Source organism: Macrobrachium rosenbergii, chromosome 46, assembly GCF_040412425.1.
Source record: "Macrobrachium rosenbergii isolate ZJJX-2024 chromosome 46, ASM4041242v1, whole genome shotgun sequence".
In the NCBI taxonomy this organism is placed as follows: Eukaryota; Metazoa; Arthropoda; class Malacostraca; order Decapoda; family Palaemonidae; genus Macrobrachium; species Macrobrachium rosenbergii.
Genome location: NC_089786.1, coordinates 43,759,523 through 43,775,576, shown reverse-complemented (window position 1 = coordinate 43,775,576; position 16,054 = coordinate 43,759,523). Strand labels below are relative to the sequence as shown.

At 33.4% G+C, this 16,054-nt stretch overlaps 1 protein-coding gene across 1 annotated transcript; it reads right to left on the bottom strand.

The window, feature by feature from the left end:
- Nucleotides 1–535: 535 nt before the first annotated feature.
- LOC136830463 (uncharacterized) lies at nucleotides 536–1,318 on the bottom strand. Its single transcript, XM_067090000.1, has one exon. The coding sequence runs from the start codon at nucleotides 1,316–1,318 to the stop codon at nucleotides 536–538; it is 783 nt and encodes a 260-aa protein (XP_066946101.1).
- Nucleotides 1,319–16,054: the final 14,736 nt, after the last annotated feature.

The following is a 16,054-nucleotide window of genomic DNA, read 5'->3' as shown; positions in this document are numbered from 1 at the left end:
GATAATTTGGCTATGCATGTTGATTTTTCTTCTTGTGAGAGGATGTGTTTCACTACGTCCTCTGGAATTCAAAATCTCTTCCAGTGAAGTTTCCTTTTCCTTTGCTACCAACAGGATATTAAACTTCATTCCTGTTGGAGCCCTTGCTTGAATTTCATTGACGAGATCCGTCCAACTCAAATTTTTAGCATAAAGTGTTCCTCGCTGCTGAATATCCTTCTTAATATCTTCAAGAAGTTCATCTTTATCAGTGGGGCCTTGAACATCCAGCCAGTGACTGCAGCCTGGTGATCCTTCTTGAGCTATGGTTGATGGATCAAAAAGACGCTTGTCTACATCTGCTCCAGGCACTAGCGTTACTTCTTGGCTAGTGAAAGTAGATCTCTGTGAAACATCCTGCTGAATTGCTGATGATGGAATCAGTTGTGAGTCGTTGATGCCTGCCTCCTTATTAGTCATAGCATCCAATACCACAGGATTATTTTCGTCATCTTTTGGGCGCCTCTGTCCAGCCATGTTTTGAAAGTTTTCAATTTCACAGGACAAAGGGGATCTTATTGTACTTTTCTGAATTCAAAGGATATATTCCAGTAGCACGAAAACCTGCCTTTACATTGTCAGTCGAAAGACCCTGCTTCCAGACACTGCACAGCATATTCACAAAGCCACATTTTTGTAATGGCACTCGTGCCCCTGTCTGATGTACACGCTGTTGCAGTGCTGCATCATAGTATGATTTTAAAGGCGCAAAGTAAGCAACGTCTATTGGTTGTAACAGATCTGTACAATGTGCAGGAAGCTTGATGATACTGATATTTTCACTTTTTGCCACTATTATTGTCTCTACAGATGTATGGCTGAGATGCCCATCCAAAATCAGGAGAAGAGGGCGAGAGTCATTTGTTTTCTCTACGAAACCTTTGAAGAAGTCCTCAAAAATCATACGGGTCGTCCAGCCTGACTCTGATAGAGCATATTGAGTTTCTGGTAATGCTGCAGTTCCAACCCATGATGATTGCATATTCTTACCCTTGAATATAATTAAAGGATCTAGTGCTGATCCATCACTTATGTTTTCACGTTTTGATCCACTAGTTACTCGTACAGTCTTTGTCCCTTTTCTGCCTACTGTTTTTGTTTTTGAAGGGTCAAGAGGAAAGCCTGTTTCATCTAGGTTCCAAATACATTCTGGTCTATCTGATATTTCAAGTCGCTCCATTTCATCCTTCAGGAGGTCATAAAATCCATAGATAACGAACGGATCACTTGTCACACTCTTCTTTGCAAGCTGCATCATACCACCAGTCTTCAGAGTCATGTTGTGTCTATGCATAAATGACTTAGCCCATTCATAACCTGGTAAGCTGTCTTTGAAGAGAGTTTCTATTCCATTGGCTAGCAACAATCCTTAACGATGTGTCGAAATCCTAGTAGAGTTGGTCCAAGTCCCATTTTTTCCATCCTCCTGACAGTATCTGCAATTTTTTCTTCCAGGTCAGTTGAAGCTCAGTCTTTTTCCCTGTAAAGAAAAGAAAATAAATATTATTATTATTACTGAATAATTCTTTTAATACCAGAATTCTGTATATGAATGTAATTTCAATAAATATAAAATAATTTCAATCTTATATATATGAAACGTGCTTCTTGCTCTATTGTATTTGCCGGTGGATAGGTTTTAATATTTCATATACAAATGATTTTCAAAAAAGTATCCTTTAATGATTTCTGAGATGATAAACAATCACCTGTCCCGATACAGAACCGCTTTCAAATCCAATGGTTTGAAATGGAATTCAAGAAATGTTTTTCAATCAAAATATCCTTGTTAGATGGGACGAAATTTATGTAGAGGTGATTTCTATTAATCCGCAACATAACTAGAGTAATGGGCGATTAAAATTATATAAACTTACCCTCATGTCTTTTTGATAAATTCTCATTTTCACTCTTTTTAACGTGTTTCTTAGGAGAGAAAATGATAGACGATGCTTTGCGCCTGTTGCCCGTATGGAGGCGCCATCCTGTACTTCCTTTACAGCTATTTCAATTGTAGCTTGAGTATATGGTTTTTCCACCTTCTTGTAATTTCTGACCATTTTCTCTTGGTGTTCTATCCGTCGACTCTTGCTGCTCACTCCCAACTGATCTTGATTAGCGTGAACACTGGTGGTATAAGCTGTCCACGCGTGTTTAATCATGTCAGTAACGATACCACCCAGAACAAGTGTATTATCTAACAATTCTGAACAGGTTTTTATTGAAAAGCGAGTCTGTGCTAAGTATCTACAGTGTATGGGTGTTTAAACATGTCAGTCAGTCCTTGGAAAGGACAAATACTTATTTCACTCAAATACAAAAGGATTTATTATGCTTTGAAGAGACACTATATGACAAAAATATAATCGGGGAAATAAAAAATCAGTTTTGGGGTAAAAGCTGCTCACACTTGGGGAACAAAAAATCAAGTCTGGGGCAAGAAAAAATCAGTGATTTTGATTTTTTCTTACCCCAGACTTAGCCATTAGTATGGTGCAAAACAAAATCACCTCCCATGAGCTTGGCCTCTGCGAATGGCGGGGAAAAAAATCAAACTTCTTATGAGCTAAATTTTTTCCTGAAACTTTTGGAAAAAATTATCCTGAAAATATGCATAAAAGAAATGTTATGTAATATACACATGATAGTAATTACAAAAAGGCATTCTAACAACAAATCACCTAAATTGATGAATAATTAGGGAGAAAGGTATAAAAAGAGGTGATTCTTTCTTGCCCCATCAACCCCTATATTTTTTCTTACCCCATTTTACTATAATTTTCTTAAATGGAACATTAACAACAAAATTCATTAGGAGATGGGGGATATCTTTCATGTTATTATTATATTACAGTACAAGCAGATTTTTATGGTATAAAATTCTTTGCTTGTTTTGATATAGAGTCTTTATTGCCGTTTCTAATACATTGACTAATACACAGCCAGGATATTTCAATTTCCTAATCTTATCAATTTCATCGTCAATATCTTCAGGGGTGCATATGCATAATGCTCCTAAGAACACATAACTGAACACTGATTTCTTAACTTAATTTCTTTGACTAGAATAAGAATGCACAGAGGAAGAAATATTAGAAAGTTTTCTGTAAACAATGTATTTAAATATATGGCAATTTCTATGTATCAGGGAATTTAAAAGGACAGGTACCCATCCTACCATATCCACAGTGAATTTAAATAAAGATACTAGTTGATTTAACTTATCAAGAAAGTTAATTACACACACACACACACACACACACACACACACACACACACACGGACATATGCAAGCACACATTCTCAACATTTTTCCATTCTTCTTGTCTTTATATCAGTGTAGCTGGGTATCTATCATATAAGTATTCTACGACTCGATAATGAACGCTTTCTGGATACAGGAAAGATACATAAGGGCGACTAAGGGAATCGCACACATACCCATAACCACCTGTTATTACAGTCCCTGTTATCGATCGGCGAGCTCAACGCAAATGGCTCAGTCATATTTACATTATACACAAACACATATATATGTATAACATACACGCATACATATATATATATATATATATATATATATATATATATATATATATATATATATATATATATATATATATATATCTCATGACCATGTTTTAAGAAACTGGGGTACCCTAATTGGTTTACTGACAAGGCGCATCTCAAAGCACGCAACTAATTTTGCTCCTTATCTGTTAAAGATGAAATTTATAGAAAACCTGATGTTGCCTTGCCATATTGCAAAAGTAATGATGGATTGGTGTCTGACTTAAGAAAGGTAAATGTTGAATACGTAATAATTGTTGTTTATAGTGGCAGTTCGGTAATGACCGAAGGTAGCTATTTATTTTTTCCTCTCTTAACATTCGTCTCTTTCTTTTTTTAGTTTTCTGTAAAAGAAAACTATTGAAATGTCTTTGTCAGTCCGTCCGCTCTTTTTCTGTCCGCCCTCAGATCTTAAAAACTACTGAGGTTAGACGGCTGCAAATTAGTATGCTGATCATCCACCCTCTACTCATCAAACATGTCAAATTGCAGCCCTCTAGCCTCAGTAGTTTTTATTTTTATGTAAGGTTGAAGTTAGCCATAATCATACTTCTGGCACAGCTATAAGTACCAGCAACACAGGCAACCACCGGACCGTGGCTGAGTTTTATGGGCTGCGGCTAAGAGTTCATGGACCGTGGCTAAGAGTTTCATACAGCATTATACGCTGTACAGAAAACTCGACTGCACCGAAGAAACTCCGGCGCATTTTTTACGTGTTATTTTAATATTCTCTAATCACCTGAAGAGGAGACCAGTTGGCCTTGAAACTGTAGTGAATTTTAACGTTTTTAATATATTTCCAAAATACAACGGGATTTCATTTATTGTTACAACAGATATGCAAAGGTATACAAGTGAATGGTGAAAAACATAAGTAGATACCAGTTGTGAAGTAAACAAGATCAATAACTATGGGAAGGAAATTTGGACCTTAAAGAAACATTACAGTCTCTCTTCATCTTATGGAAACATCATTTATGCTCCTCTCTCTCTCTCTCTCTCTCTCTCTCTCTCTCTCTCTCTCTCTCTCTCTCTCTCTCTCTCGGCATGTGCAAGAAGAGAGGCCAACAAATAACATAAAACATAGACACGTTTGTCTTCAGAGTCCCATAGGTACCGTGCGGAAATCATCATTCTTTCCTAAGTCTGCCTTCTCCTGTACATCAGTGTGAAGGCGAAGTCCGCCGACAAACCTCTCTTGAGTTACAGGGCTTGTTTTGGACAGGCTTAGTAGCAGTGATTTCTACACTTGGCCTGTCTCCTGGAAATTCAATTTGACAATTTTTCCCTAATTAAGAAATCAAAAGAGGTTTTCTAATGAAAACACGTTGTTTTTCCTTTTCCTGATTAAAATGTCATTCCATCCTACCTCGCTCTTTAATGGGATTTTCTCTCCCTTGTGTTGTTCATTAATCTTTTTCGGTTTATTCAGCTGTTCATCATTTTTTGGCCCAGTCGGTGTTTCTTGTCAGTAAGGGATTTACTGTCTATCAAATGATTGCGTATCTATGCTTTTATTTGCTTAAAATATCCTTTGTTTAATAACTATTAAGTCATATGCGCATCAATGGATGTCGGTGAGGATTATTTTGCTGATCCGTAAATACGGAAACCATCTTTTTCATTGTAGATTATAAGTATTTTCATGGATTAACTTAATTCCTTGTCCGTGTTCATGACTTGGTAGGGGTCTGCTCTCTGCTTAATGCTTCAGTTTTTTTTTTTTTTCCACTAATTGCTATTTTAGGATGAAATGGAAAAAGAATAATTACATGATGTCATCACTGAGCTTTTAAATTAATCTATTCCTTTTCCTGTTATTATTCTTAAAATGGGTATACTTTTATCCTTTTTTTTCTTTTGCTTTCATTTCTAGTTTTTACCCCATTTTTATTACATATGTAATCTTTGTATATTATTTTATACCACCTTCATTCATATACATTCATTAGGTGTTTCACGGTTTGATGTGCGCATGACCTCTGTTTTCGTTGTTAATCTGTTTCCTCCCTTCTTCAACACTGGGAATGTATCTTCTGGTGTCTTTTCAATCTAATTGCTTTTATCGACCCTTTCCATCCTACAGGGTGCTTTTAATTCCAAAAATTCTTTCATATTACTGAAATGGGATTTTTCTGCATTGAAATCCATTTTGTGGGGCTTTTAGTGTTTAAACGTTTCTACGATGCCAGAGGTACGATATTACCCCCCAAGAACATTCATAGACACCATTTGTATGTTGTCAAACGCGTCAAAAGAAGCCGGCTCTAAAACCTGAGTAATACGTTTTTCTGCTTTTGCAATTTACACTGCATAAATTATATCAGCTGATGTGTGAAATTTAAATTAAGTGTATCTACTATGTTTTTTGAAATTGTAAGTCCTTTCCTAGTCTTTATTTTTCGTGCATTTATAATCTTTTTTATGTGGGTGAAAATTGTCCCACAAGAATTTTCATCTTATGCAAATTAAGATAACATTATCCTTGCAGGGTTTTCACACCTGTATTTTTGGTCTAGCACTCAAAATGATATAAACAAAGATATATGCATATTTATGGTTTAATGATTCCATTAATGTGAATAAGCTGTAAAAACTCGAGTGAGCAAGTTTGATTGTAGGATATTAACGGGGATTAAATAATCCCCAACTTAAACAAAATAAGAACTTTCTAAATTTCCTAGGGTTGAATATGTATGTTTCTTTATGGTTTAGTGATGTCATTAGTGTGAATAGGTTGTTGAAAACCTGTCTGTGCAAAAGTCGGAGTGAAAGTGTTATCGACATCATTATTTTGTTCTACCATAGTTTCTTAGCCCACTCATCTTATTCTTCTTCTCTGATATTATCTATTCAAACGTTCCTCTATTTTCTGGTTTTATCGTAGTCATTATTCATTTCTTTTTTCTTTTAATTCGGGCCTTCTTTGTCCTGAGGATTACCTGCAATTTGGCCATGTCATTGCAAGTTTTCATACTGCTTCAGATACATTTTACTTTTTACCTCTTTGTGTGATTTAATTTATACCATCAGGTAAAGATGGAACAGACCCCTCGCTCCTGATCAAAACAGATGATTAGTGGAGCAGTCAAGATATTAGCCTACATATCAGATGGTCAAGGAAACGAAACACTTCCAAGACTGTTTATCAAGTACTTATATAAACAAGTCTCATGGGATTGTGAATCATGTTCATATGAACGAAGCAATCTTAGTATTCTTTGTCAAGAACCCATATAAACAAAGCCATTTTTAAATCATTTATGAGCTCAGACTGTTTCGACTTGGATGAATGGCTGGTATTATAACTCAGACCTATGATAGCTGTGATCTACCAGTTTAACAAACAATATATAATATATATATATATATATATATATATATATATATATATATATATATATATATATATATATATATATATATATATATATATATATATATAATACACATGAGCAGGAGCTGGAACAAACATGGCAAAATATTACAATTTATTCCGATACGTTTCTTATTCAGGTGAATGCATCCTAGGGTTCTGTACAATAAACAATGACTAATTAAATAATATGAATTTATAGTTGTCTAAAAACTCGTTTATACACTAATTAAAATGAAAACCAAAACTTCACACATACATGGGAGTACACGAAAGAAATTAAAAACACCTATGTTGATTAAAAGTTCAGAAAAAAAACAAAGATAAGAAATATTTGAGTATTACAATTGGGAGTCCATTCATGGCAAGAGATAAAACAAAACAAAAAAATGTTTCGCAGGTTTCACAAGGGCGTGAACTGCGTTCAACTCGTAACAAGTTGTTTGATGAAAAGACTCGAGGATCAAATTCATTTGGGTTGACCAACCGACAAAATGAAATCGTCATGTTTAATTGAATTTGCAAGTTTTCAAAAAATTCGTACTTGTTCAAAGTCTTATACAAGATAATTAAAACTGGATATATATATATATACCAGTATATATATAAACCAAAATATTCAAAATACATAATATATAGTACACTAAATATAATTAAAAGCATATATATATGTTGATTAAAAGTTCAGATAAAATTTTGTATATACCATATATATATATATATATATATATATATATATAAAAAATACAAAAGATAATATAATATAGATATGTGTGTGTGTGTGTGTGTGTGTGTGTGTGATGTGGTGTAAAAATGAGACTTATACAGATTTTAACCTACCATAAATTTAAGGTTAAGATGAACAAAATGACAAAATAAGTTACAATGAATTTAATTATAATGTATATAATCGAACCAAAAAACCAAACAGGTTAAACACTTGACGTGAACCATAAGCTACAAGTTGAGAGTATTTGGGCTGCATCATCCGGAGGCCAATGAAATGAATCCGAAAGGTGTACAAGAAGAAATCTTGGGTGAACAGAATCGGACGCAACTCAATGAAATAACAGCCCAACAAAAAATGTTATTTTTGATAAACAAACTCAAAACGAGTAAAAACCAAACAGAACTCAAAAACCAAATAGTAGATTGACTGATGAAACAAATAAACAAAGTAACTAGAAGTTTGTATGCAATTCCACAATAATGAAATAAGTATAGGTAAGATACGTATATTTAGGTTTGTAAAGTAACACTTATCTGAACATATGCATCGATTAAAGCTGCAGGAATAAAGTTGAGATCTGGACAGTTTTAAAAACAAAGAAAAATAACCTTGTTTAAGTGATTTCGGAGATAGGTCAGCGGGTTCTTGTTGGCAGGTCCGACAAAAGGTCCAATGGTACCTGATGGAATTATTCCATATTTTTGACCATAATGCAAATGATGAGATTAAATCACATCAAAGTGTAATCCACAGTAAGTTTGACTGGAAATAGGTCATAAATCAATCACGGTTTATGACTGGAACTTTTACTTCTGTTGTTGGTTCACAGCCGATTCTGTCACTTTGTTGTCTGCTGCTCTACCCTTCCACCACCTGCAGTTGCTCGTTTAAGTGTTATATATAGTCGACCTAAGAGCAGCGGTCACTCAGTAAACCAAAACATTTTCCCGCATTAAAATTATATGTAAATTGGTGGTTTGTTTGCGGCAATAACCATTAACAAGGACTTGACGAATTAGCTATTTATAAATTACGTTAATTTTAAAATTGATTAATTAGTAATATATATAAATACTTTAATATGATATATATATATATTTTTACAATATATATATATATATATATATATATATATATATATATATATATATATATATATATATATATATATATATATATATATATATATATATATGCAAACCGAGACCTATTTTATTACAAAAAGCATTGAAAACCATGTATAATTCAGTTAGAAAAACAATTATATGTTTAAAATTTTATTCCACTACTAAAAACCAATAAACATAAATAATTTTTTTGTACATAAACAATCATTAATTATACTGGACATAAAGAGAATATGAAAATATCACATGTATAGGAATCCATCTCAGGAGAGACATATCTCTGCACGTATGCAATTCTGCTCATCAGAGCATCTTTATCATTTTCTAACAGTGAATATTATCTATCTATTTGTGGACAGACAGACAGATTACTCGTGCTGGGATCCTTCTGAGGCCCTTTTCCAGAAAAAAAAATCCATTTATTATCTGTTTACACAAACAATTAGACACACGAGAGGCTGTCAACTGTCGTGGGCTGCTGCTAACATGAAAGTGGACATACTGTATCTACAATCCCTTGCATACAGGTTGACGAAAACAAAAGAGTTAACATTAGGAAAATCTCTTTAAGTGGATACTTATTTGTGTACTTAAAGATAACTAGATGTTAAGAAATTAAGTAAAAATAACTTCAATTGAAAAATTATCCTTGATGTTATACCAACACTTAATTTCCTGTTTACTGTAAAAAAACATAAGTACAGGTACAAACAAATGGACCGGCTTTGGTAGCAACGTACTGGCATAACCCGTAATTCACAATAACTGAAAAACAGAAGGGAGGAAAATCAGAGCTAATATTGTCCTGAAGAGTAAAGATAAATCTTTCCTAATGGAGTCTTGGAAGCTCATTAAGGAAGATCAACAAAACGACAGCTGTGGCCTCTTGGGTATAATGACATTCTTAGCAGGTCGTCTGACAATTACAACGAAATATAACTTTTTTATAATATTCTTCTATTCCTCGGCTCCAGAGAGGTTTATTGGAATTGCCCAAGCTTTGCAGATTTGTTTTGTTTACTTATTATATCAATTTAATTTTTTTACAGTTTAATGAACCTATTTATTAGTGTACTTTTCGGAGTGAAAGGGTACACACACATGCACCCACATTCACACACACACACACACACACTTTCTCGAAAGAAACATCCTCCCACATCCACGTTATATATACATATATACATATACATATATATATATATATATATATATATATATATATATATATATATATATATATATATATATATATATATATATATATATATATATATATATATATATATATATATATATATATATATATATATACGGGATACTGGGGGATCCTGGGTATCGAAAGTATACATGCTTTTCGACGACACTTGGCAGTGATTAGAAAGTCATTAGAACGACACTTCTGTAAATTAGAGAGATGCTGACGATTACTGACATTCGAGACTGTAAAAGAGAGCATTCTTGCGATGAGTGCGCAGTTAGTTAAAGCTGTATTCTTCAAACAACATTTGGCAGTGATTAGAGAAACCAACCACGATGCGTCAGCAGATGGATCGAAGTCGAGTATGTGTGCTGACAATTGTTGACATTCGAGACTGCAAAAGAATCCCGGGAAAGAGATTGATCTTGAAATGAGTCTGCAGTTAGTTAATGGTAGTGATTTAAGAAATGCTTAACTAAATGGCAGTGACTGAAGAAACGCTTAGTCAACAGCAGCAATTAGAGAAATGCTTAGACGACATTATTGGCCCGTGAGAAGCTGTATCCTTCAAGCAAGATTTGGAGGTTAGAGAAACTCTTAGCTGACATCAGTGAGTCCCGAAGAAGGATGTTCGCACTCAAGGGTACCACCACGATGCATCAGCAGTTGGATCGAAGGCGACTGTGAGTACATACACAAGCATGAAGCAAGAATACGTATACTGAATGATGAAAGTGTGTCGTCACTCGTGTTGTTGTGTACTTCTAAAATAGAGGGACTTGGGGTGAAAGGGCAGAAGGAAGTTAAGGAAGCATTGAGAAGTTTATCTTCTCATTCTCTCTCAAAACTGGGGAAAAACTCCCAGAGACTTCATTGCATTCTTGTAACAACTAGAATTGAGCAAACCAAGACTCCATAGCAGCTATATTAGGGAGGAAAGTGTAAAACCTTAATTGAAAATATAGAACGGAACTTAAACTTATTCTTCATTTTCCCCCAGATATTACTGTGGTGACTGTCCCATTTATACAGGCATTACTGTTCTGTCTGTCCCTTTTATACAGGTGGTATTCCTGTGGTGACTGTCCCATTTATCCAGGTATTAATGTACTGTCTGTCCCTTTTATCCAGTTATTACTGTGCTGATTGTCCCTTTTATCCAGATATTACTGTGGTGACTGAACATTTTATCAAGGTATTACTGTGGTGACTGCCTAAACCTTGATACAGAATTATTAATCACAGGAAAGAAAAGCATTTTCAAAAGTATATTGACTGTATATGGTATCGAGTATATGGAGTAATGTATGATAAACCCGTAGAGTTTATTTGCACATGAAATAAGGTTGATAAACATGTAGAGTTTATTTACCACATAAGTTACAAAGGGAAGGGGGATGGAGGATGGGGGAAGGGGAAAGGGGTACAGGTTTGAAACCTACCCTATTATCTAAGTTGGGTCAAATGATGGCCACGAGCCAAATTTTGTCTAGATTGGTCAAGCGGTTTGGATTTCTATAGCGCACAAACATTCACTTATATATATATATATATATATATATATATATATATATATATATATATATATATATATATATATATATATATATATATATATATATATATATATATATATATATATATACATATATATATATATATATATATATATATATATATATATATATATATATATAGATATATATATATATATATATATATATATATATTATATATATATATATATATATATATATATATATATATTCATATATATAATATATATATATATAAAAGCAAGATCTAATGAAGAATGGAAGAAACTATGAAAATAAAAATCTTATATCTGGATCAGTTTTAGTGACAGCCATGACAGTAATAGCATAGAATGGGTATCCATCCTCTTTCAAAATAGTTTATATATGAATACAGAATCATGTTATGTCAAACCCTCATATATTGACATATAAATATATCTTCATATTATATAGGTATTTACCTTATATATTGCTCGAATATACTATATTTATTATATATGTCATTATATAGATGATATAAGCAGATAATACGAAGATATGCCTTATATGAATGATATCTTCAAAATATTGATATTTGATAAGATTTTTTCTATTTATATATGGTATATATATTTATGATATCCTGTCCAGAGAACAACTTGGGGAAGTTTTCTATCATTCATTTGTTTTTTTGCTTGATAAAAGCAAGAATTGAAGAATAGAAGAGATCATGAAAATAAAAAGCTATTCTGGATCAAGTTTAGTGGCAGCCATGACAGAAAAAAGAATTCCATCTCTTTCAAAGAGTTCAATTGAATATAGAATCATGTTAATAAGGCTCATAAGGGAAATTAAAATGAATATTGAAGTATTTTCTTTTCCATTTGCTTTTTCGAATGTCTTACGTTGCATGTCATTACGTCGAAGAAAATAGATTATTTTTTAATGACTCCAAAACCAAGTTTCTGGAAACAAATTTTCAAAATAGATGGTACAGTCTGATCCTTTCCAAATCTAAGGCGATATCCCCATTCATTATTTTTTGATATAGGTCGCAAAATCACAGAGTAACATAGATCGTTGCTCAAGTATTATTACGGTCTTTTTTAGCAATGATTTCTTTCCAATGTCGTACATTGTCGACAGGCGTATGACAATAATAAACAGCTAAAATTATTTTAGAAATTGGTTTTAAAAATATAATCCCTTTTATGCATTGGTATAACTCGTAATCTGTTGACTGGAACTGATTTTTTTTTTTTACATTGTTTAGCTCGAAGCACGGTGTGATAAGGTTAGCGGTGCCGTCAATGACAGAGCGATTAACATGCTTCTCGGGCTGGTCAACGTAACTACCTCTGCATTATTATAACAGTAAACCTAATAAGCTCAACAGTCATAACAACATTTTCAAAATAGGAATATGAATTACAAGAAGTTTTCTTTGAATGTTGAAGTTTTAGGCTGTGTTCAAGCTGCCTGTATGTTGCAAAATAGTTTATAGGCCTAAAACTATAATATAATCCTCTATTACTGAAGAATTTATTTGTAGAGATTACCTGCTCTTTGAAGAATAAAAGATGATGATGATTTAAATTATATGGAGAAGATTGCTATTAATCGAAATATCTATTATTATTAATATCAAGGCCTATGGAACTTGTTTTTTAACTGGCTTAAAATATTATTTTCTTTAAAAGTCCTTCTGAACGCTTTTGGTGTATAATTTATTCATTCATAAGATAACTTGAAGTGCAAGAATGTGTAGATAACTGCATGTGCTTTCTGGTCAGAAATTTTTTTAATATAGATATGTGAATACTTAGTGTATTTATAGTAAAGATATCTAACACACTTAGGCCTAGGAGCAAAATCTTGGCTTCAACAAAGAATAATTTACTAGTAAGCCATAATTTTCAGGTGGTTAAGAAATATAACATATAACATTTTATTTTAATGAAAATCCAAATGTTCCTGTAACAAATAAAATAAATGTTTTAAAGATATTTTCATTATCGCTACTCATTGTAGACCTATGTTTCAGGTGGTTCATGTTGCACCTCCACTCCAATGTTTGCGTCACACGCACTCCGCTCACACGTTGATATCGGTGGATGCGTTCTAATTACATAATACTGTCGTATCTAATTATTTAAATGTTTTCAATGTTGAGGCATAAAAACAATCAAACAGGACGGTTTCAAATTTTATGATCGCATTGCAAGCAATATCAATGTTATGAAAAGTTTTTTTTTAGTTTTTAGTTTTCTGTAAGGGAAACTATTGTGACGGCTTTGTCTGTCCTTCCGTATTTTTCTGTCTCACTTTTTCTGTCCACTATCAGATCTTAAAACCTACTGAGGCTAGAGGGCTACAAATTGGTATGTTGATCATCCACCCTCCAATCATCAAACATACCAAATTACAGCCCTCTAGCCTCATTAGTTTTTAATTTATTTAAGGTTAAAATAGCCATAAACGTACTTCTGGCACCGCTATAGGTACCAACAGCACAGGCCACCACAGGACTTGGCTGAGTTTCATGGGCCTGGCCGGGACCACCACCAGACCGTGGCTGAGTTTCATGGGCCGTGGCTGAAATTTCCATTCAGCATTATATGCTGTACAGAAAACTCGATTGTGCCGAAGAAACTTCGGCGCATTTTTTACTTGTTTTTATTATTTCAACATTTGAACTGAGGTTTTGATGACTTTTTTGTCAAACGCATCGGCGACGAGTAAATGAAAGTTTTGAAAATGGTTCGTAACTTTTTCTGAAATTGGCTACACGTGACATTTTCTTACAGTTTTGCATGACAGATTTCACTTTATGAAAATATTATGGCCTTATTGCATGAAATAATACGTGTTTTCGCATTGAAATAAGAGATAAATATGGAGCATGTTAGGTTGCCAGTACGTGAATTTTGAACGAAACCATATGCAATCATGTCGTATCACTTAAGAGCATAGCTGTACCATCTTTGGTAATATATCTCAATAAAGTTCAGGAATATTTGAAATATTAGGTTTCAAATACCATGGAATCGTGGTTATTGAAAGAAATATAGTTCACTTCCAACAACAGCACTCATAAATTTATATTTTTAATAACTTCACAATGGAAAAGAATAAAAGAAAAAATAAGAATTTATATAAGTATATATGTGTGAGTGTGAGACAGACAGACAGACAGAGACAGAGATGGAATAAGTGCATATAAGCTTTTCACTTGCCTGACCTGGCTGATCTGAGGTGCGTTGTGGATTAATAGAATTCTGTCTGGAAGTTAAAGCAGAAAAAAATGTATATGTGTGTGTATATGGTAATGATTGAATATCTTGAAAACAAAGAATACTTTATAATAATTCAAAATATATAAAAAAATAGAAATATATAGAGTTACATTATTCCAAAATAACATTAACTTAATTTAGGCAAAATGTCACAAATGTGGATTCATTTACACAACCCGGTGTTACGAATAAAATTTCCTACAGAAACACAAAATTGTCGCCAGTTTGATAAATAAGCCTGGTTTTATATTTATCGAAATTAAAGTTACCAGCATGTTCAGAAGATAATGGATTAAAAACATTCATTTTCCAAATTAAAAAATGTAAATTAAAGCATGATCTATCAGTCTTTTGTGTACTTAATATATGATGGATTTTTAATTATATGATGGATTCTTGAGTATGCGTGGAGTTCAAATCGAGCATGGAAAATGACTAGTGGCCATTTATTGAGAAAGAAAAATCCATTTATGTCTGTTAACCTTAGCGATGAATTATGTACGTTGCAATAAGTCAAGGTGTGAAACCTCATCGGAAAAAGATTTGCTGGAGATAAGGTTAATACAATCAGCACCTCTCCTTTCAAAGAGAAAGGGTATCCTTACACACACACACACACACACACACACACACACAAACACACATACACACACACGCGCGCAACACACAAAGTACCCCTACATTAACCGTCACGCTAAGGAAAAAGTTTCTCGGAACGCAAGGTCATTTTTGACGTTAGTGAAAGATTTCTTATCCTGTAATTTTGTGTTTGTATATGTATGTGTGTGTGTGTGTGTTGTTTTTTAAGACCAACCACTCCCAACATTCCCGAGGCGCCAGGCGTTATGAGGGTGTGTATCTGGAAGGTGGTGAAAAATGGAAATGTTGGACAGAAAAATTTTGTACAGAAAATTTTGAAGAGACAAATGGCAGGAGAGAGAGAGAGAGAGAGAGAGAGAGAGAGAGAGAGAGAGAGAGAGAGAGAGAGAGAGAGAGAGAGAGTCGCTTTGGAGAACATGGGAAAAATGGTTTCCGAAAGAAAGAGATGTGACTGATGAAATTTGTTATGAAAAATTTGATACTGGAAATTGTCGGAGAAAGTTAGAAGAGGAACTAATGATGTCGGAAAACAAACAACAGAATTAGAAGCTTCATGGAGAAATAATGGTGAAGAGGTTTTGAGGAAAAAAGGAAG

Bases quoted from the DNA above. Each gene is read 5' to 3' on its own strand.
- LOC136830463 (XM_067090000.1), bottom strand. From the start codon at position 1,318: ATGACTCTGAAGACTGGTGGTATGATGCAGCTTGCAAAGAAGAGTGTG.